The sequence below is a fragment of the Mercenaria mercenaria genome, chromosome 4 (assembly GCF_021730395.1).
Source record: "Mercenaria mercenaria strain notata chromosome 4, MADL_Memer_1, whole genome shotgun sequence".
NCBI lineage: Eukaryota > Metazoa > Mollusca > Bivalvia > Venerida > Veneridae > Mercenaria > Mercenaria mercenaria.
In genome coordinates this window covers 3,139,139-3,162,647 of record NC_069364.1, presented here as the reverse complement: position 1 = coordinate 3,162,647, position 23,509 = coordinate 3,139,139, and the positions used below count along the sequence as shown (strand labels likewise).

Below are 23,509 nucleotides of genomic sequence, written 5' to 3'. Positions count from 1 at the left end.
ACATCGTGTTGGTGAATGACTTCCAGTTTATGAGCGGGAAACGACAGTTATTCATGGTGAAGGACGGGCGGACGACGGATACCGTATCCCTCACGGGTCTTCGACATCATTGATAGTGATAGTTTTGTTCAGATTCAATAACTAGGGGACGGCCATCAGAAAATAAGAGGAGCTTGGGTTGGCAGATTTTGCTCAGATTCGTTTCCCCTTTATTTACGTACATAAAAACTTGGTACGAAACATCCATTTACATTTTTGTACATAGGTTTTACAATAAAATTGCGAGAAGCAATTTTGTGCATCTTTGCCAACCATAATTTTAGTTCTTCTTTAATATCATATAAAAATAAACATGTATAACTGGATAAAAGGCATTTATGAAACAACAGGCATGTTATATACAAAACGATGCAGCCGGTTAAGCACACAGGTAAAATTTTTAAATGCCGTTTTTAAATTTAATTTTAATGGGCAACATTAGTACTGCACGAAAAGCGAAATATATTTGGATATCCTTGCTGAAATAAAAGCCAAATTATAACGATATTGCCTTTCATCCCGTAGGATATGGAACAAAATAAAATACTTGTAGTTATTACGAGCGAAGCGAGCGTATTTTTTGTTTAATATCAAGACTACTCGGTCACTTAGCTTAGTAGGGAGAGCACAGATCTACGGTTTGCGGGGTCGTGAGTTAAATTCCCTGGCGAGGCGTATCATGCGTATGTTCTCATGACGATTTTTATAAAAGACATTGTGTCTGAAATCGCACGTCCTCCACCTCGGATTTATGTGGGGAAGTTTGCAGTTACTTGCAAAAAATAGGTTTGTACTTGCACTGAATCAAGGAACACAGGTGAGGTTAACTTTCAGCCGTTACATACCTGAAATACTGTTAAAATACAGCGTTAAAACAAAAACAAATTAATCTTCCAGGATATCATTTAATCAACTGTAGCCAGATTGTAACATTGTTGTTGCAAAGTGATGGGAGGCAGTACCATATCTTATATACTGTAATGTTCATTGAGAAAGAAACGAGTAAAATGTCTTCTGAGGTTTTAGTATTTATTTACTATTCTGACAGCCTCGTCCTGATTTTCTGATAGACATGAATAATTTGATGGCCCCGAGTACCTATGAAATATGGTTGTGATTCCAAATTTGTGTAAACATTTCACACTGAGTGACAGACTATGGAGCGCAAATTAAAGGAGGCAACTGTATTCTGTCATTATGGAAATACTCTATTTGTTTAGAATTTTACAGTATTCAGAATGGCTATATGCCAGACGATTTCTTAGGGTGGTCAAGCTCAGATGTGACATGACTATGAGACTTGGTATTAATAATAACCGATAATACGTTGTTCGTTCTTGTCTTGAGATGACCCCAAGTTTTGTCTGAAGTGCATAGTACATGTACATAGTCGCATACATATACATATACGCCAAAAATGTCTAACACAATGAGGTAGATATATGAGTGTGTTTTACTGAAAAAGTTTCATGGAGAGGCTGTGACATACGTACCTGTGCTTTCTGAAAATTGTACTTTTTCACCACAGTTGTGGCAAAATCTTGACCCAGTCTCAAGAACACGCTCACAGAAGTTGCAAAAATCAGGTTTCAGCCGTTGTTTATTGACCATGGCACCAGAAGTTTCATAAAACCTTTTTGTCTTTATTAACTGTTCAGAAGAAGTTGGTTTATTGTCATCGATTCCAGAACCGGTACTAGATACCTTTGTAATCGGTACTATCTGGTAACCCTGGTAACCACAAGATGTGCAAAATATGCTCTCTCCAATGTCACCACATGTATGATTCGGACACAACAGGATGTTGTTTTGGAAAGACTATGAATTGAAAGAAATAGATTAAATGTGTAGTAAATTGTAGTGAATGTGTGTTTTTATGCGAAGTCTGTCATGTTTCTACACTAATTAATTTTAGATTTAGAACAGAAACTTGACACATACCGACAATGAATCAAGCGATTAACTTGACGTTAAGTTTTCACATTGCGTTTTATCATAGCTATATATTTGTTATCAAAACGAATACTTTTATTGGCTCAGACTGTCAGTTAAGATTTAAAACAGAAACCTAACTCATTCCGACATAGAAACAGGATGATTGAAATATCGCGTTTTATTATAGCTAATAGCTATATATTTGTTTCACGCATATACAAAGGTACATACTTTGCTTGTCTCCGTCATATTCGGGCATACAATTTTCTTCTCTCTATCTGGGCTTAATCGCTTTATATCATCTGCTGTATTAATCACATTACCTGTATCGGTCGAGAAACAATAACACTTGAGAGATAATGTTTGATAATCTACTGGTATACCAAAAACCAGTTATTGTCTAATTTAAGTACAGACATGTCTATGGTTAATTTTAATACTTTATATCTATCGGCACATACTATCAATATTATATTACCTAGTGTTTTATCTTAATACTTTATTTCTATTGGCATATATTTATTTCTATTGGCATAGACTATCAAAACAAATATTTCTTTCGGTAAAGGCTACTGTATCATGCGAATAGACTATCAAAACAAATATTTCTTTCGGTAAAGGCTACTGTATCATGCGAACAGACTATCAAAACAAATATTTCTTTCGGTAAAGGCTACTGTATCATGCGAATAGACTATCAAAACAAACATTTCTTTCGGTAAAGGCTACTGTATCATACGAATAGACTGTCAAAATGAATATTTCTAGTGGCATAGACTGTCAAAATGAATTTTCACAGTTGGAAGTTGACTAAGGGACCAGCACATATCCATACTGAAACTGTAATGATTGAGGGGGTTGCGTTATTAAGGTGGGTCGATACCTTATTCGTCAAATATGATTTTCCTTCCGATTTTGATGAAACTTGGTCCAACTATAGCGCTATGGTTCCCTTTTATTTTTCCGTCGTCTTGGCAACAGTACGTTATCAGTGATGACGTCACGAACGTCGCAACTAAGGGCGCCAAAATGCCCTAAATCTGTCGTAAAAGGTCTTCTAAAATATCTAATTAAAATGTAAAATTAGCGAAACTTCACAATATGATACTTTATCTAATTTATAAAAGGACTAGCGTATTTATAAGTGGTCTTGCACCACATTTCAACGGATATTTATCATTTTACTGAGCAACCCGCGTTCCTTCTGATATGAAATGTTGACAAAAAATCGGTTAATATACGCAAAAATGACATCTTTAAAAGAACTAAAGGCCCATTGAAAGTCTGATTTTAACACAAGTGATCAATTTGCAAACGTTATGTCTAATAAAAAAACGAACTTTAGGTTTTCAGTTTTTCACAATATTATGTTGAAGACAAACTACCCTTCCGATTTTTGGACATATAACTCAACGTTTCTGACGTTAGATGCCATGTACGTAAAGCGTCACATGCAATTTGATATCTGTACACATGTTAATTCTTCGTTCTACGAGGAGAAATGTAACTGAGGGTAAATTAATTTTAAACTTTGCTATCGAATCATGCGCATACGTACATGTAGTTGATAAAAGTAAGTGAATGTTATAGGGACAGGTCCAGAATTAATTGTATGGGGGCTGGGGTGGGGGAGGGAGGGTCGGAAGGCACTTTTTGAAAAATAAAAAGCACGATCCATTATTTTTTAATTTCCTATAACCCCACTACTCATAATTATGAATTTTCTACTAATCCCCACCACATATTTTGTATAGTTATTAAATGTACATTTATCGAAACATGGAGACGTTTATTGTGATAACCGATGTCTGTGGAATTTACCGTTTTCCCTTTCTACATCTCAAAAACGTCGAAGGTCACCAAATTGCTTCATTCCGCTTCGAAAACTGGCCGTAAGATTAGAAAAAAGTGTATACCCACCCACCTGATTTGAGCTCATCCGTAAAACATGTTCGTTTACCGCTTCCGACCCAGCACTTCAAGAATTGAGTCACCAGAACAAGTGAAACAACCGTCATTATATACCCGTTTTTGTTTAAACGTTTACATCCTTTCTTATCGTTGAAACCATGAATACAATACTAAGAACTCGAATAAAAAATATTATAAGAGCCTGTAACGGACGCACAGACATAGTGACGCGAAAATATATCGCCAATACGTAATTTTCTATTAGCATTCGGTCATTACCGAAGGACCATCATGGAAGGCACATGCCGTTTTACCACCAAAACACAAAGAAGAAACGTCTGCTTCCGTATATACGTATCTATCAAAAAGACCCGATATTTACGCATATTTAAGCCGGATTTTCATTACGTTTCCATCTTGACGTTTACATCTGTAGGTGTGTTCAACCAAACATTAGGAAAATCTTCCGAACAGTGTAAGAAATGTATATATCTTTCTAGCACAGTTTCAACTGAAATATGGCACTGACCTCCAGGTGGTTCTACAATAAAAAATAGATATAAAAAAAATATTGCTGTGTTTCTTAAGGTTTTAAAATTACTCTCTTGATTTGGCATTTTACGACAGATTAGGAACAAAAAAAATCGTGTTCTTATGTTCAAAACATGACCGAACTTCAAGCGAAATTCTGGTAGCAAATGCCCTTTAAAGTAACAACTTGTGATCTTTTTGTCTAAATACTGTTTAACCTATAACGGAAATGATTTAAGACTGGTTATATTCAGGAAAAGGTATGACATATTTCGCAAGTCACATTTTTTTACCACAGCGTAATATAAGTTTTAAAAGTTTTCTGGCTTTGTCGTTAATACTTTTAACTGCAAAAATGCACTTAATTATGATCGGTCTTTATATTATTTAAATTAATCTTGAGGCAAAATATGATCGTAAACTAATGGAAGATAAATTCAGATAAGCAAATCAGATAAAACGCGGCTTGCTTAACATAAATCATGCAGGTAGTTTAAAGAAATTGATGTTCGCGATTTTTATAGTTTAACTTTGCATTGATGCATAAGAGATTTAACTGAACAATTAAAGTTCAAATACATGTTAGACCACGTATAAGCAAAGAAAACATTTGAGTAACACTGCAGTACCAGCGGGAAGTTAGCAGTAGAGCAGTAACAGCAGTATTACTGCTATTACTGCTATAACGTTCTAGCAGTAATAGCAGTAATACTGCTGTTACTGCCGGAACGTTATAGCAGTAACAGCAGTATTACTGCTACTACTGCAAGAAGTTATAGCAGTAACAACAGTATTACTGCTGTTACTGTTGGCAGTTTTAGCAACAACAACAATATTACTGATGTTACTATTGGAAGTTATAGCAGTAACAACAGTAGTTTGAAGTTGAAATTTGTAAAAAGAACAGAAACTCGACACATACCGACAAAGAATCAGGGGTGATAAACTGGACGTTTTATTTTCACACTGCGTTTTATCATAGCTATATATTTGTTATCAAAACGAATATTTTTATTGGCTCAGACTGTCAGTTCAGATTTAAAACAGAAACCCGACTCATACCGACATAGAAACAGGCTGATTAAAATGACGTAATATTTTCATATCGCGTTTTATCATAGATATATATTTGTTTCACACATATATAAGGTACATACTTTGCTTGTCTCTGTCATATTCGTGCATACAGTCTTCTTCTCTCTATCTAGGCTTAATCGTTTTATATCATCCACTGTATTACTCACATTACCTGTATGGGTCGAGAAACAATAATGTTAGATAATCTATTAGTATACCGAAAACCAAAGTTATTGTCTACTTAAAGTACAGCCATACTTGTGTTTAGAGAAACATGATCTTACAAGGGTATTTTACACATACAGTACAACTTGTGTCATTGCATGAACACACTACATAGCTAGCCTTCTTTATTCCGTAGAAAATTGACAAATGTCCAATTGCTGCAGCGCACATCAGGACCAGTTTTAAATGTCTATAAATTACATTTTCTTGAAGAATATTTTCAGTGCTGAAAAAAATATCGAAAGAAAACTGGGGTGTACGTCTATGTGTGTGTGTGGTGGGGGGAGGGGGGAAGGGTAGGGGACGGACGGATGTATAGGTTTTATGCAAGGAAACTATTTTCCGTCAAACACACACACTGCATAATCGGCTGAAAATGAGACACCGAAATTGTAGTTGTGGTGTATGGCCTAATATTCCAGGACAAAATCTGTCATGCTATAGGCCTAATTAAGTAAAAACAAATGTTTCCAAAATGCAAAGCATAGATGTGTCATGTGACTTTAACAAGATATTGCAAAGAAAATAAGACAAATAGCTGTACAGAGCAAAACTGAACTATTGAATCCGCCATTATGTGTATCTGTAGGCCTATTCCTATAAAGAAAACATTTTTATCTAAGAAAGTGCCATTTCCATTTGAAATGTACCAGCAAGCTACAAGGATGGTTTTAACTTGATACCAACACTTTTTAAGCCTTTATGACAGTTTCTGTAATGTATGTAAAAGTATCAAGTTTTGCAAAAAAATAACTGTCGTGACATAATTTTCAATCAGTTTTCCTAACTGGAGCTTGCTCTGTTTTTTATTTTCTACTCTGACCTGCACACAAATTACACATTTAAACTGTTTAAAATGTTCAATCTCACCCTTACTGCTAGGAATAAGCAATGTTTAGACTACGTATTTGTATATTTTTTTTTAAATAAAACACCCAAAAAACAGTGAAAATGTGATAGTTTTGGGTTTATCCATTTTAACAGTAAAAGTGTAGTAACTTTGTCAATTTCTATCATATTCTAACCAAAAACAACCCATTTCCGTTCTAGTCTGGCCAGATTTCAATTTTTACCACTGTTCCGTTATAGACATGAGCACACTAAGTAGCTAGCCTTTTTTTATTTAATATGAAACTGACAAATTCCAATGGCTTCAGCATACATCAGGGTCTGCAACTTACATTTTCTTGAATAACATTGTCAGTGCTGAATAAGAAACGAAAAAAGTGGAGTCATGTTTAATGAAAGAACAATACTTTCAGTCAAACACACAAACTGCAAAATCAGCTAAATGAGACCCCAGATTGTAGTGGTGGTGTATGACCTAGGATTCCAGGGCAAGTTCTGTCATGCTACAATTTCATTATAAAAATGTTCTTAAATATTAAGCAGATCTGTCATGTGATTTCAGCAAAACAAAGAAAATAGCTTTATAGCGCAAACACACTGCAAACTACTGAATCAACCATAATGCGACCAACATTTTATGCGTCATTTTCCTATAATATAATGTAGGGATAATACACGTTTTTTGTGTATTAACGTCTGCAGAAGCCCGCGGGATTGTTTGTGACCGAGACCGTAAGGGAAGAGCAAAAAGTGGTCTCTTAACACAAATGGTCTGTTGTTACATATTTTTTTCTATCACAACAATAAAAGGAAAAGAAAAAAATGGTAGTCTCTTAATAAGCTTAGCTAACGTGCTCAAGAAGTTGTCCTTATTGTGTCCTTTTTTATTTATTTTGCCATCGGTGTCTACATGCTTTGCATTAAATACAGATCTATATGTTTGTGTACAATCAAGTACACATTCATACTTCCGTTACTTAAACTTATTTTTTCTGTTGCACATTTATCCTTGTCTGTTCAATATATATATGAAAATACATTTTTGGACATGTTTATCAAATATTTTACGGTGTTGGATTTACGTTTCAAATTAAACACAAGATCTGCATGAACTTAAGTGTGAATATTTATTAATGGGAGTTTAGCAAAGATCGGTATTGAACTGTTTTATACAATAGGTTTCCAACTGAAGTCACATTAATTAAATGCATGTTAACATTAAACGGTTTTCATTGTTATTTTATCATACTTAGCATATTCTGAAATCGCAGTACGTGTATTTTTCTAAAGATATCAACACCTACGAAACTACAGTACTAGCATTTAAAGAAACCTGATTTTCACAACTGTACAATGACAAAAATTGCAAACACTCTACAGCACAATGATTGATGATCTTTTAAACGTTTGTTAAGTAAGAGATACATTAACTGAATTTCAATACCATTTAAAAAAAGTAAAAGTGGAAAACCGTAGGTAACCGTACACGACATAAGCAAAAATGTTGCAGGCTCGGATTGTTTGAGCCTTTTCATGGACGGTAAATGCTAAGAACGAGCATTTCTTTTCATGTATCATTCACATGATTCCAATTACTTAAAGTAATAAGCTTAAGCCATTAGTTTTAGGTCACCCCATGTAGAACTATAAAATATGTTAAAAGAAACATGTGCATTTTAAAACCTGCTGTTTCAGCTGAAATTTTAAAAAAAATCCATATCATTTGAAATCCAAACACGATGCGGAGTAATATGGACCTGTCTTATTTTAAACTTTTTAATAAAGGCAACTTGATATTCGTACCTGTAGTTCCTGTCCACTGTACTTCTTCCCCACATTTGTGGCAAAATCTTGATCCGGTCTCGAGGAAACACTCACAGAAGTGGCAAAAATCAGGTTGCAACCGTTGTTTATTGAGCTTTGGACCAGAAGTATCATATTGTCTTTGTGTCTTTATCAAGTCGTCATCAATGCCAGCATTTGTATCAGCCTCTATTGGAATTGGTACTCTCTTTAAACCACAAGATGTACAAACTGTGCTCTCTCCAATGTCACCACATGCAGGATTCGGACACAAGAGCATGGTGCCGTAGACATACTACAAACTGAAAGACGTAAATTGAATTAAGTAGTGAATGTACTTGCATGCTTGTAACGCGTCTGTCATATCTCATAGATTATGCGTCTACACTGATTATGCATCAGGCTAGGAACAGCAATTAAACATATAACAACTGAGAATCAGGGCAATTGAAACAGTGATTGTTTTTTTACATAATCAACGCTAGAGTTTTTACACGAACATACATACATACATACATATCAATCAACGCTAGATAGTTTTTACACGAACATAAATACATACCATACCATACCATACCATACCACATATCCATACATACATACATACATACATGAATACATACATACATACATACATACATACATACAGGGAGATGCACAAGGCATTGTCTCATGGAGGAAAACATTTATGCTAAACAAAACAAGAGGGCCTGGAGAAACATATCATAATAGTGTACCATGTTTTACCTAGTGATTTCATGGAAACAAATATTCTGACTGATTTTCATTAATATTGGACCAAAAATCTTGACACTAAACAAGTATTTTCTATAATTTTACCCAGTGACCTAATTTCTGACCCCACGTGACCCAGATTCGTGCTTGTCTAAGATTCTATAAAAAAAAACAAATATTCTGACAAAGTTTCAGGAACAATTGAGCAAAAACGTTGTATAGTGTATACAAGCTTTTACTTTGCTTTGACCTAGAGACCTAGTTTTTGGCCCTACGTGACCCACATTCGAAATCATCCAAGATTTTATGATAAAAAACTTTCTGACCCTGTTTTATGAAGACAGAATAAATTGCGGCCCCTAGAGTGTAAACAAGCTTATTGCTTGATTTGCCTGGTGACCTAGCTTTGAACCCCACGTGACCCATATAAAAACTGATCCGAAATTTCATGCAGACAAACATTCTGACAAGTTCCATGTACTTATAATGAAAAAAATTGAGCCCCTATTGCATATACAAGGTTTTTCTTTCATTTTAACAGGTGACCTAGTTTTTAACCCCAGATGACCCTGATTCGAAACTGGGCCAAAAATCATCAATATAAACATTTTGACCAAAGTTTATAAAGATGTGGCCATAGACGTGGCCTCTAGAGTGTTATCAAGCTTTTCCTTTGATTTGACTGGATGACCTAGTTTTAGACCCAAAATGACCCAGATTCAAACCTGACATAGAAGTCATCAAGATAAACATTGTCAACAAATTTCATGAAGATCCAGTGTAAAATGCAGTGTCTATTGCATACACAAGGTTTTTCTTTGATTTGACCTTGTGACCTAGTTTTTGACCACAGATTACCCATATTCAAACTTGACCTAGATTTCATCAAGTCAACTATTCTGACTAAAATGTATGAATATCCAGTGTAAAATGCTGCCCATATTGCGTACAAAAGGTTTTTTTCTTTTATTTGACCAGGTGACCTAGTTTTTTACTCCCTATGACTCATATTCAAAGTTACCCTAGAATGCATCCAGACAAACATTCTGATCAAATTTCATGAAGATCAAGTGTAAAATTCAGTGCCTGTTGCGTAATCAAAGTTTTTCTTTGATTTGGCGTAGTGACCTAGTTTTTCATCCAAGATGACCCATATTTAAACTTGATCTAGATTTTATCAATGCAATCATTCTGACCAAATTTCGTGAAGATCAATTGAAAACTAAGCCTCTATCGTATACACAACTTTTTCCTTTGATTTGCCCTAATTACCCAGTTTACCCATATTCGAACTTGACATAGATTTCACCAAGGCAATCATTCTTATCAAATTTTATGACTATCTAGTGTAAAATGCAGCCCCTATTGCTTACACAAAGTTTTTCTTTAATTTTGACCCGGTGACCTAGTGTTTGACCCCCTAGATAACCTATATTCAAATTCTACATAAATTTCATCCAGACAAATATTCTGATCAAATTTCGTGAAGATCCTGTGTAAAATGCAGACCCTATTGCATACACAAGATTTTTTTTCTTTGATTTGACATAGTGACCTAGTTTTTGGCCCCAGAAAGACTTGATCTAGATTTCACTAAGACAATCATTGTGACTAAAATTCATGAAGATTAATTAAAAATACAGCCTCTATCGCATACACAAGGTTTATCTTTGATCTGATCTTGTGACCTTGTTTTTACCCCCAGATGATCCATATTCGAACCTGGCCTAGATTTTATCAAGGCTATCATTCTGACCAAACTTCATGAATACCAATTGAAAATACAGCCTCTATCGCATACACAAGCTAAATGTTGACAGACGACAGTCGGCAGACAGACGACGGACGCCGGACAACCAGCGACCTCCAACTGTGAAGTTAACCTTTGGGATATGAATCTGGGGTTTGCGCAGGACACTTTGTCTCTTAAAGTTGAAACAGCAAATGACAATATCAATGCTGACAAAAATATTTCAAAAATACCTTTCATTATATGATTTAAAATATACAAGAAAGCTAAAAAAACTGCGAGTCGGCTGCCCTAACGCTAATTTTATTCTCGTGTTTCCATTTATTTTTGTACCTTTGCTTTTGGAGAGTAAGCAAAGGTAGTGGATTCAAAATGATACAAAACAGAAGTGTGTCCCCATCCCTTAACTTTCTTGATTTAATTACTTCACTCTGAGCGCAATCTTTATTTGATATGTTTATATTAATGTTAAATTGCCGTATACGAGTGAAATGTTGCACAATCTAAAGCATACAAGTCACAAACTGGTAAATGGTTTTCCCTATATATTCTATATAAAACTGACATTTTTAAAGAGCTACCAAACATAGTTAGACCCATTTCAGAAAACAAATCCTTACCACATATTAAAGAGTTATGATAAATCTCATATAAACTGAAGAGAAAAGAGGATGTCATGTATCTTCTAAGAGAGATTTCTCTTCTCACATTTGCTTACTGTAAAATCACATCAAAATCACACCGCTGTGACCTGGAAGTAGTACGCATACTAAAATTGAGCTTCACTTCACGAAATACAGCCTGCTCTCCCATGTTTCGAACCAAAATGTCAAAAATACATCCATAATAAGATTTAAACAGAAACTAGCTTTAATTTAGACCTCTTTAGACTTCTATTGTCATGCCCAGTAAAAAATTAGTGTTCAAAAACGATACAAGATTCAAATCAAACTGAACAAAATATTCCAGTTCTTTGTTTCCGCCAGTGCTTCCTGAATTAAACTCCGGCCTATGCAACCAGTATAGTTCCACTTTCGAGCTATTTTATAGTCTGATCCACTGATCAGTAAGGTAGCAGTTGGCAGTTTCGAGCCTTAGCTGCGAACTGGCCGGGGGTCAAAATCTTTAAAAAAAAAAAAAGAGTCAAAACTGAAGGCAATATGTTCATTCAAAATGATATTCAATACGGATTTTGTGCTTTGGTGCTGTGTAATGGACATTTAAAAAACTTCTGACAGTTATTTAGCCGACCTGAACGGAATTAGTGTCCTGAAGTTGGTCAGATGCGAAACTGCGAATGTTGATTGCTGGCCCTATGTGCAAATGTCAAAAAAACAGAGGCCTAATTCAATAAGAATTACTGAAACGAGAGCAGTCGGAGGACAGCAACGCTCGACTATTCAACAGCCTTTTCAACTGAATGAATATAGAAGTCGAAAAAGGGGCGTAATTTTGTAAAAATTGGAAACAGAGTTATGGAAACAGCACAGTGCTTATCAGCTCATGACAGTAGACAAGTGTGTGAAGTTTCAAACCATTCCCATATGTGGATACTACGATACCGGCTTAAATATATGAATTTAACCAAAAACTGCTAAGTTGTAAAAAGGGTATAATTTTGTAAAAATGCAAAGTAGAGTTATTAAACCTTTGCACTGCATGTCATATCATGACAGTGAACAAGTGAGTGAAGTTTATATCCTTTCCCTTTAGTGGATACTGAGATACCAGCTTACATAAAAAACTTAACCAAAAACTGCTAAGTCGAAAAAGGGACATAATTTTGAAAAATGCGAAGTAGAGTTATGAGACCTATACAGTGCATGTCAGATCATGTCAGATCATGCCAGTGAACAAGTTTATGATGTTTCAATCAATTCCCATTAGCGGATACTGAGATACCAGCTTACATACAAAAACTAAACCAAAAACTGTTACGTGGAAAAGGGGCATAATTTTGAAAAAAAAAAGTAGAATTATGGGACATGCTTATAGTGCATGACCGATGATGACAGTGAACAAGTGTATGAAGTTTCAATCTATTCCCATAAGTGGGTACTGAGATACCAGCTTACGTGTAAAACCTTAACCAAAAATCGAAAGTCGAAAAAGGGGCATGATTTAGTGGAAAAAAGCAAAATAGTGTTATGGAACCTGTGCAGTGAAAGTCAGTTTATCACAGTGAATAAGTGTATAAAGTTTCAACCTATTCCCAAAAGTGGTTACTGAGATACCAGCTTACATACAAAAACTTAACCAAATCGGGACGGCGACGCCAGCGCACGGGCGAGTCCAATAGCTTCACTATTCTTTGAATAACTGAGCTAAAAATGATCGGTTGACAGCTAGTTTTGTTATGCAGAATAGGTACAGGACAGGCTTGTGTTCAAGGCACTGTGCATCGTTGGACTTCTGCTTTTCCCCAAACTTTTTGCCACAAGGCCAAATATGGCAATATTTTGGAAAATTTGTTCATATCATCGCGAACCTATGTTTCACTTTTAGCTACCTATGGACTACAATCTTATAAATGGCAAATATTTCTATTGGATTTTCAGAAAGCACACAAATACATGATAACTTTATGCTTTATTTCTTTAAAATCTCACTGTTTAGTTAAGTCCAAAAACTGGCACTCTGCTACCTAAGGCAATTAAAAGCGTACATATTTCCCTAAGAGAAATGTAGTGCTTAGAGCAGCTAATGATATCAACTTTTGTATCGTCAATTAACAAACATACTGTGTAAAACCTACTACTATATACACAACTGGTAAGCACAGATAATTGCAGTCATCTATTGTTCATTTAGATTTTATATGAATATATTTACATTTTTTACTGAAGTCAATTTATTATCCCCCTCCCCCACCACCCTTCAATGAAGGTGGGGTATATTGTTTTGCAGATGTCGGTCGGTATATCGGTCGGTCGGTCGGTATTTCGGACGGTCCGTAGATAACTCTAGGACACTTGGGCCAAGGATCATGAAAGTTGATCTGGAGGTTGGTCATGACCAGCAGATGATCCCTACTGATTTTGAGATCAGTTGCTCAAAGGGCAAGGTCACAGTGACCTTGAACAATTAAACACTTTCCGGACGATCACTCAGGAGCACTTAGGCCTAGGACCATGAAAGTTGATAGGGAGGATGGTCATGACCAGCAGATGACCCCTATTGATTTTGAGGTCAGTTGCTAAAAGGTCAAGGTCATAGGGACCTTGTACAACTAAACATTTTGTCCGGATAATAACTCAAGAACACTTGAGCCTATGATCATGAAAGTTTATAGAGAGGTTGTTCATGACCAGCAGATGACTCCTATTGATTTTGAGGTCAGTTGCTCGAAGGTGAAGTCCCAGTGACCCGGAACAGTTAAACGGTTTCTGGATGATAACTGAAGAACGCTTGGGCCTAGGATGAAAGTTGATAGGGATGTTGGTCATGACCAGTAGATGACCCATATTGATTTTAAGGCGAAAGGTCAAGGTCACAGTGACCTTGGACACTTAAATCGTTTTCGAACGATAACTCAAGAATGCTTGGGCCTAGGATCATGAAAATAAATAGGGTTTAAAATAAATTGATTTTTAGGCCAGTCTGCCTAAGGGCAAGGGCACTGTGACATGGAACAATTACACAGTTTCCGGATTATAACTTGAGAATAATTGGGCCTAGGATCAGGAAACTTAATAGGGAGGATAGTAATGAGCAGATGACCACTATTGATTTTGAGGTCAGTAGGTCAAAGGTCAAGATCAGTAGGACTTTTTGCCAGATAACTGGAGAATGCTTTTGTCTTACATCACATTTGATATAGTTTACTTATGATTGTTCTTATTTCTCGGAACTATTTAGCGAAATAAGGACAACGGTAGTTGATGATGCCGAGTCTTTTAACAAGAACCGCGATTTTAATTTGAAAATTCCTACATTTGATGAACTGAATCCGCCAATTAATCTACAAGAAGTTATCTCGGCAGTTATAAAACTGATAATGATAAAATGGAAGTGATAATTTACTAAATGAGTTTTACATTGAAATTATCATTATACTTGGAAGTAAATTACTGACTCATTTAACAAAGTTTTCAATCCTGGTTATTGCCCGGAAACCTGGACATAAGGTTTTATAGTGCCTATCCATAAGAAAGGTGACAGTAACATACCAAATAATTATTGTGAATTACTTTACTCAGTAATCTTGGTAAACTTTTTACCAGTATACTTATATTGCGAGTAGAAAAATGGTTTGATGAAAACAATGTTATTTAGGACTCTCAGTTCAGTTTTCGAAAGGGCCGTAGTACAGTCGATGTAATACATGTATTTGTATTACAAAGTTTAATTGAACATACTTTAACACAGAATTTAAGATTGCCTTGCGCATTTATCGACCTACATAAGGCATTCGACTCGGTCTATCGTAATGCCCTGTGGTTCAAAATTTATGGTATGGGTTTCAACGGTAAGATATAAAAAATGTTCAAGGTCATGTAAGCAGTGGTAAGAACTTCTGTTAAAAGTTGTTACCAGTGCTCAGATTTCTTCGGAAAATCAATTAGTTTAAGACAAGGTCTTAATAATTCACCGTCATTAATCGCCCTTTTAATGGAAGACTTACAACTATTTTTACAAGATACAAATACATCAGGACTGACTTTATATGATATATGTGTAATAATCTTACTGTTTGCTGACTATATGGTTGTTGTTGGAAATTCTGTGCAGAATTTACAAAATAGCTTAATCAGGTTGTGCGAGTATTGTGAATACTGGAGTTTACAGGTCAATATAGAAACAAGAGGGTCATTGACCCTAAAGCACTCACCTGTGTACATAACAAGGCTTCAAGTGTGTTTGTATAAGTACAGAGTTAGGTTTCTTCTATGTCAGGTTATATTATATACATGTCACACTCACTTTTGAACCTAGGGCAATAATTTGAACAATAAAGGTAGACATTACAAATCAGATACCACACGCCAAATATCAAGGCTCTAGCTATTACTGATTCAGAGAAGAAAAGTGACCACACCCCCTGGCAGCTATATTTTTTGAAGAATCGGGAAAATTTGAACAATTTTGGTAGAGGTCACACAGGAACCATTTGTGCAGAATTATTTTAAATTCGGGCCAACAGTTTTACACACATAAAAAAATATTTTTAAAGTTTTCACAATATACATATAGGGAAAAGTGACCACGTTCTCTGGCGGCCATTTTTTTAACGAATCAAAATAATTTGATCAATCTTGGTAGAGGGTCACACAAAGACAATTTATGTAAAATTATTTTAAAATTGGACTAACAGTTTCACACAAGAAGATTTTTGAAGTTTCAACTCTATACATATAGGGAAAAGTGACCACGCCCTCTGGCCGCCATGTTTTTTGACGAATCAAAATAATTTAAACAATGTTGGTAGAGGGTCACACAAGGACCATTTGTGTAAAATTATTCTAAAATCGGACAAGCAGTTTCATACAAGAAGATTTTTAACTTTCCTCTATATACATATAGGGAAAAGTGACCACGCCCTCTGGTGGCCATGTTTTTCGATGAATCGGTATGTTTTGAACAATCGGTAGAGGGTAGCATAAGGACCATTTGTGTGAAATTATTTTAAAATTTGACCATCGGTTTAGGAGGATATGCTGTTTGAATTCTTTTCTATTTTTAGCTCTGGCAGCCCCTATGTGCAATCAAGCGAAACCGTTTGGACAACTTTGGATAGAGGACCACCCAAGAAATATCATGGCCGAGTTTCATCAAAATCCATTCAGTGCTTCTGGAGGAGATGTCGTTTAAATATAAATGTTGACGACGGACGACTTGACGCACGGACGCATGGACGACGGACACAACGTGATCACAATACCTCACTATGAACACTTCGTGCTCAGGTGAGCTTAAAACAAAAGTGATAGTGTTTAGAAAAAGGGGTCCCGTAAAAAGCAATGAATGTTTGTATTTTAATGGTCATTTTTTAAAAGTAGTAAATGACTTTAATTATTTGGGTGTTGTATTCAATAACACTGGTTCATTTGTATTGCATAACCAGTATGTAGTTGGAAAGGCACTAAAAGCAACAAATACATTGTTATGCAATGTAAGTAAGTTTGGATTAAGCCCATCTGTATATCTAAGATAAGATAAGGTAAGTTTATTTTAAGTCAACAAGACATATAACAATACAACAATAACCGAATACTGAAAACAAGTGCAAACAACTAGCAACAAATATATAGAGCTGTAAATAACATCATTTCATTAGTACATGGTTTAAAACAAATTACAACATAATAATCTGCATAAATTCATAAAATCTAAGGTTTTTTCATACCAGGAGTTTAAACAATTAAAGATAACTTTATTAAGATTACATTACTTACATAAACAAAAAGCTAAGAGACAAGGCATAAGAACAAGAGCTGTCCGTAAAATGAATTTATGTCTCAATAAGAGACCTCTACTTAAAGAGGAAAATACACCAAGATACAAAAAGACCCTACTACTCATAGGGGTTAAAGGTCAAGTATGGAAGGGGTACTGATGATGATGGTAAAGATGTATTTTGAGTTTTAAGTCATTGTCTTATATAGTACCAAAGTTGTGCCCAGGAAATAAAATTTGTCAAAAATTTAAAGTATGAAAGGGGCATAATTTTGTCAAAAATACAATCAGAGCTATGGGGATTGTTACCACACATGCAGATGATGATGATTAAGATAAATTTCAAGTTTCAAGTCATTATCTAATATTGTACTAAAGTTATATCGAGAAAGTAAAGACTGCCAAAAAAAACTTGTCAAAAATCTATGAAAGTGGCATAATTCTGTCAAAATACAATTAGAGTTATGGGGATTGAAGCCAAACATGCAGATGATAAATATAGAGAAATGTTTTCAATTTCAAGTCATTATTTTTTAAAGTACCAAAGATATGTCTATAAACGAAGCTTTCGAAAATTAATATGAAAATAATTCCAAGTATAACACCTTAAAGACCTTGACTATGGGCATAATGAGCCCAGCTCCGGCACATACTTTGTTTGTATGCTGGACAATATTTGAAATTACAGTAAGACATAAGCTATAGTAACAAAGATATGACAGAAACCAAGGTTGCCGAAAAACTTTAACCTTAAAAATAACGTAAGTATAACACCGTGGTGACCTTGACCTTGGGTATAATGGGCCCAGCTCCTGCACATATTTCGTTTGTATGCTGGACAATGGTTATGTGAAGTTACAGTAAGATATAAGCAATTGTAACAAAGATATGACAAAAAACCAAAGGTTGTCGGAAAAATATAACCTTAAAAATAACCCAAGTATTATAAATTCCATGTATAACACCTTTAAGATCTTGACTATGGGCATAATTAGCCCAGCCCCTGCACACACTTTGTCTGTATGCTGGACAATATTTATTTTAAGTTACAGTAAGACATAAGCTATAGTAACAAAGATATGACAGAAAAACAAAGGTTGCCGAAAGACTTTAAACTTAAAAATAACCCAAGTATAATATCTTGGTGACCTTGACCTTGGGTATAATAGGCCTGGCCCCTGCACATATTTTGTTAGTATGCTGGACAATGTTTATGTGAAGTCACAGTAAGATATAAGCAATAGTAACAAAGATATGGCAGAAAAACGAAGGTTGCCGAAAAACTTTAACCAAGAAAGCTCACACCGACGCCAGGGCGAGTAGGAGACCCCCCCCCCTCCACCTTCTCGAATAGTGGAGCTAATAAGATGGTTTTTTAAAGAAGCAAGTATCACATGAGAGCTTATTAACTTAGAATTACGGAATCCTGTTTCCGCCATCGACTTTTCGACCAGACAGATACGCGAAAACTTGAAATTAAGCATCTAATTTCAACTATTCGCACTAAAAATTTACCGCGAAAAATCGGTAACTTGAAGTTTTTAACACAACAATTGTCGTGCAAACGTCAACTTCTCGATCTAGAATCAAGCGCGAAAAGTAGAAATTTAAAAGCCTAAACTTCAACTTCTCGCGCAAAGATGTCCCGCGAAATGTAGAAATCTTGAAGTTTTTGACCCGAGAATTGTCGGGCAAACATCAGCTTGTCGACCCATAACCTAGCGCGAAATGTTGAAATTAAGTGGCCTATCTTCTTCTTTTCGTGCCAGTTCTTTGGCCGATATTTTCGCTTAAATTTCGACTTTTCGTTCTAGGACTAACTAACTAACCCTAACCCTAACCCTAAAATAAGTAAATCTAACCCTAACCCTAGAACGAAAAGTCGAAATTTAAGCGATAATGCCGCGAAATTATCGGCCAAAGAACTGGCACGAAAAGTAGAAGTTAAGTCTTAAATTTATTCTTTTCGCCCTACAAATTCAGTTGATAAGTTGACATTTGCACGACAACTGTCGCGTTACAAACTTCGACTTTTCAACTTTTCGAGGAAATATCTTAGCACGAGAAGTTGAAATTAGCTCTCTTAACTTCTACTTTTCGCGCTTGATTATAGGTCGAAAAGTTGACGTTTGCACGACAATTGTCGGGTAAAAAACTTCAAGATTTCGACTTTTCGCGTTAAATTTATAGCAAGAAAAGTTGAAATTAAATGCTTAATTTCAAGTTTTCGCGTATTTGTCTAGTCGAAAAGTCGATGGCGGAAACAGGATTCCGTATAGAATACATATATTTCAAAGTGCAAGGAGGTAACAGTATAAATCACGTTTTAAGTACACATTATAATTATGTCTTAAAAACAGAAGCTAAATTAGTGATCAAGCAATCATATCAATCATATCGCAGGGCTCTTCCTGACGATTGTATGTCTAATCTGCCCAACCAGTGGACTCGTCCAGTTGACAAGAGATAGGCTTTCCTATGGTAAATCAGGAAAGCACAAAGGGCTACAGTGACAGAATGAAATGAGCATTAACTTAAAAGCAACATAAAAAGCATTACAATAAACACAAAAACCAAGTGTATCAATGAAGCTGAACTGAATAAAGCAGGCAGCAACAGAAGGCACAATATATGCTAGAAAGCACAAACATATACTAGACATTCAAACGTAAATATGACAGTAGAATTTTTTATCACAACAAGAAAACAATATGCTAGCATATAAGCAACACAAAATACAAGAGTTGTCCGTAAGACAGCGCGCTCGACTTCTCTCAGTGCTTGACACTGAAGTAGAGCTTTGCCAGTAAAAACTTTATGAAACTTTAACCAATAAATTCTAAGTTAAAAAGGGATATAACTCTGATAAAAATCAAATCAGAGTTATTGGGATTGTTTCTTCTGGTGTAGACTTTGATACTTAATAACTATTTTAAGTTTCAAGTCAAAAGTTTTGACAATTACAGAGATATTTGACTTCTAACTTTTAACCAGAAGTTCTAAGTTAAAATGGAACATAACTCTGTCAAAATTTAAATTAGAGTAATGGGGATTGTTTCTCTCGATGTAGACTTTGATAGTAAATAACTATTTCAAGTTTCAAGTCAATAGCTTTGATCGTAACTGAGATATTTGACTTTATCAAAAACTTAAACCAAAAAAAATCCGAGTCAAAAAGGGGCATAACTCCATCAAAATTCAAATCAGAGTTATGGGGATTGTTTCTCCTGGTTTAGACTTTGATAATAAATAACAATTTAAGTTTAAAGTCAATAGTTGATAGTGACAGAGATATGTGAATTAATCAAAAACTTTAACCAAAAAATCTAAGTTAAAAAGGGGCATAATTCTGTCAAAATTCAAATCAGAATTATGGAGATTGTTTCTTCTGGTGTAGACTCTGATACTATTAACTATTTTAAGTTTCAAGTCAATAGCTCTGATAGTCACAGAGATATTTGCCTGAATTAAAAACTTTAGTTAAAAATTCTAAGTTAAAAGGGCATAACTCTGTCAAAATTCAATCAGAGTTATGGGGATTGTTTGTTCTGGTGTAGACTTTGATAGTTAATAACTATTTTAAGTTTCAAGTCAATATCTTTTATAGTAACAGAAATATTTGACTTTATCAAAAACTTTAACTAACGGCGATGCAGACGCAGACGCCGGCGCCGTGGAGAGTGCAATAGCTCTACTTTTTCTTCGAAAAGTCGAGCTAAAAACAGACACTATTACATATAAGCACATACAGGCTAGCATTACAAGCATAGATCATATAGCACATGTATCAGAATAGTTACAACACTGAACAGTCATTTTAAGCATGCAGTCCATGGCTCGGTAGGTTTGATTTTGTTTATTTGTCACAGGCTGAGCGTTTGCAGTCTTTACCATTCTAATTTAAACTGGCCAAAATTACAGGACTGACGGAAGGATTCAGGGAGAGAGTTTAAGAGTACATGGGCTGCATACCTAAAAGAGTTCTTACCAGCTTTAGTAGATTTCATTAGAGGGATCTGTAACAAATTAGAATAACGGAAATAATATCGACTGTATTGTTTTTGAATAAGATTATTCAGGAGATAATACATGAATTTTTTTATAAGTTTCCAGTGTCATTGTTCTCATACGCCTTATATGTAGAGAGGTGCGATCGCACCCACCTTTTTCGCAAAGCTTGCATTTTTCATTACATCAAAATACCCTTGAAGGCCCATTCTTTGATTTTTTTCGGATCGCTACGCTCGCCAACTGACATATGTAAATTTACTAATATTGACGCTGTAACCTTTGTATAACGTCTATTGATTACCGTCTATATCTCAAAAATCAATGGACTGAGCACCGGCAGCTTTTTAAATAGATTTTTACCTAACGTTTCAATGTTGAATCTGGCGATTTTACAGAAGGTTGGATGTATCTATCAATACAATCAATATTACAACCATCATATATTTAGATGGATCGGCTTTAATTGACAGATTTGTCTACACTCAGCTCAAAAGTCTTATTTACTGATGGTGCGAAAAGGCAAGTAAATATGGATAAGGTGCTGATATGACAAATACATTACTGTATAAGTGTTTGTTTATCTAGCCTGATGAGAAATAAATCTATTCTGTATTTTTACATGAACTGCATAAGAAAATTTTTCCAGCTGTGCCTTTTCCTTACAGTATATTTTTCCATTGTAGATACATTGTAAGAAAAATACAGTGTCATGCCACAGATGCTAAAACAGAACATTTATTTTGTCGCGCGTTTTTTGTTTTTGTTTTAAACGCAATGACGACATTTTCATAGACGAATTTTCCTGCGCTTTCGTGAATTTAGATTAGATTTAAATTGACCGAAACCGAAAAGCGTATTTTAATCCCCATTTCTTTTCTTTCTATAGCTGATACCTAATTCACATTTAACCCGGGCGCCGTGCGATAATTCCTTGCGGAGTTTGGGGCATCTTAGATGGCTACGGGCTACGGCATATGTGTTCACATTATATACGAGCATCGTGCCATTTTTGTACAGGTTCTATATACGAAGATTATAAGGAAAATTGTGCAATTTCAGTGCAGTTACCGTGCAGTCTCCGCAAGCTTTCCCCGGCAATCGTACGACGCCCGTACTGCTTCCATGCATGAAGAGGCTGCGCGGAGAAAATACAAGGTAAAAGCCTGGACGGCAGTCTATGTCCTATCTACTCCTAAAGATGCCCGTGCAGGGATTTACAATGCCATCTGCAACACGTCTACGAGCTACGGGCTTTCGAATGTTCTAATTTTTCAAGAGGCTGCGGAACCCGTGAACAAAAATTGCTCTGCCCCCTCCTACACGGAAAGGAGGATACGGGCAGTCTACGGGCTTCGAAGACACATCGCAGGCCAAATGTGAACTAGGCATTACTTGCCAAATATTCTCAGCTGTGTACATATGCTTGTATCCTATTATATGATTTTTAAAAAACCTAGAGCATTACTTTTATGCAAAAATGATTATGTATAGCTATATACCTTTTCACATTAGTGGAATGAAATATATAAAAATAACACTTTCTGATAAATGGTACGATGTAAACTTTGTTTCATAAACAACAATGACCTTACTCTATGCACATCACATCTGTCAATTTTTTAAAAAAAATAATAATAATGTGTCTTTTTATATTGCTTTTGTATTGCTATCATTATCTAAACTTACTGGTCTGAATTTAAAAGACATTATGTACTATTCACACAAAACGTAAAAATGAGTCGCATATCTACCCATCAGTAAGCTTTCAAATACACGCCAAATCGCTCGAAATTACTTCTTAATTTAAATTTTTTCTCGGGGAGGCCCCATTACCCCCACCTGTGAGAGGAAAGTGTAACCCCTCCCACACCTACTCCCCTCGTCAACTCGCACCCCACTCCGAAAAATCTTCATAAACAAATCTAAGTGCTCTTTCCTTTTTTTAAAAATTTTTCTTGTATTACCTTCTGAGCAAAAACGCCACGATGATGGACAATAATTTAAATTAGATAGAACAAAAGAGTAAAAAATAGTAAGCCTATTTAATTAACTTAAATGTTTTCCAATACGTTTGTAAATGTTCAATTGTTTGCAACTTTCTTACAAAGAAGAGTTTAAAATCAATGTCAACACCAAGTAGCTTAACTATTTCATCACATGTAATACTTGTATTCCCAAGATGAAATCTGGTGATTTATTTCTAGTTTAGTTTTAGTACCAACGGCAATAGCCTGGAATTTATCAGGG

General features: G+C 35.3%; 1 protein-coding gene and 1 long non-coding RNA gene across 2 annotated transcripts in view; both read right to left on the bottom strand.

Moving 5' to 3' along the window:
• Positions 1–2,336, bottom strand: part of LOC123553166 (uncharacterized) — a 34,732-nt gene extending 32,396 nt beyond the window's left edge. Inside the window, exons 1-2 of the mRNA XM_045342909.2 lie at positions 2,206–2,336; positions 1,533–1,857 (exon numbers count right to left, since the gene is read on the bottom strand). Of these exons, the coding sequence (XP_045198844.2) occupies positions 1,533–1,857; positions 2,206–2,223 (343 nt within the window). The 5' untranslated portion in view covers positions 2,224–2,336. The remainder of the gene's footprint in view (positions 1–1,532; positions 1,858–2,205) is intronic.
• Positions 2,337–5,572: 3,236 nt separating this feature from the next.
• Positions 5,573–23,509, bottom strand: part of LOC123553167 (uncharacterized) — a 45,307-nt gene continuing 27,370 nt past the window's right edge. Inside the window, exons 2-4 of the long non-coding RNA XR_006686663.1 lie at positions 21,240–21,267; positions 8,371–8,672; positions 5,573–5,665 (exon numbers count right to left, since the gene is read on the bottom strand). This is a non-coding gene — a long non-coding RNA (uncharacterized LOC123553167). The remainder of the gene's footprint in view (positions 5,666–8,370; positions 8,673–21,239; positions 21,268–23,509) is intronic.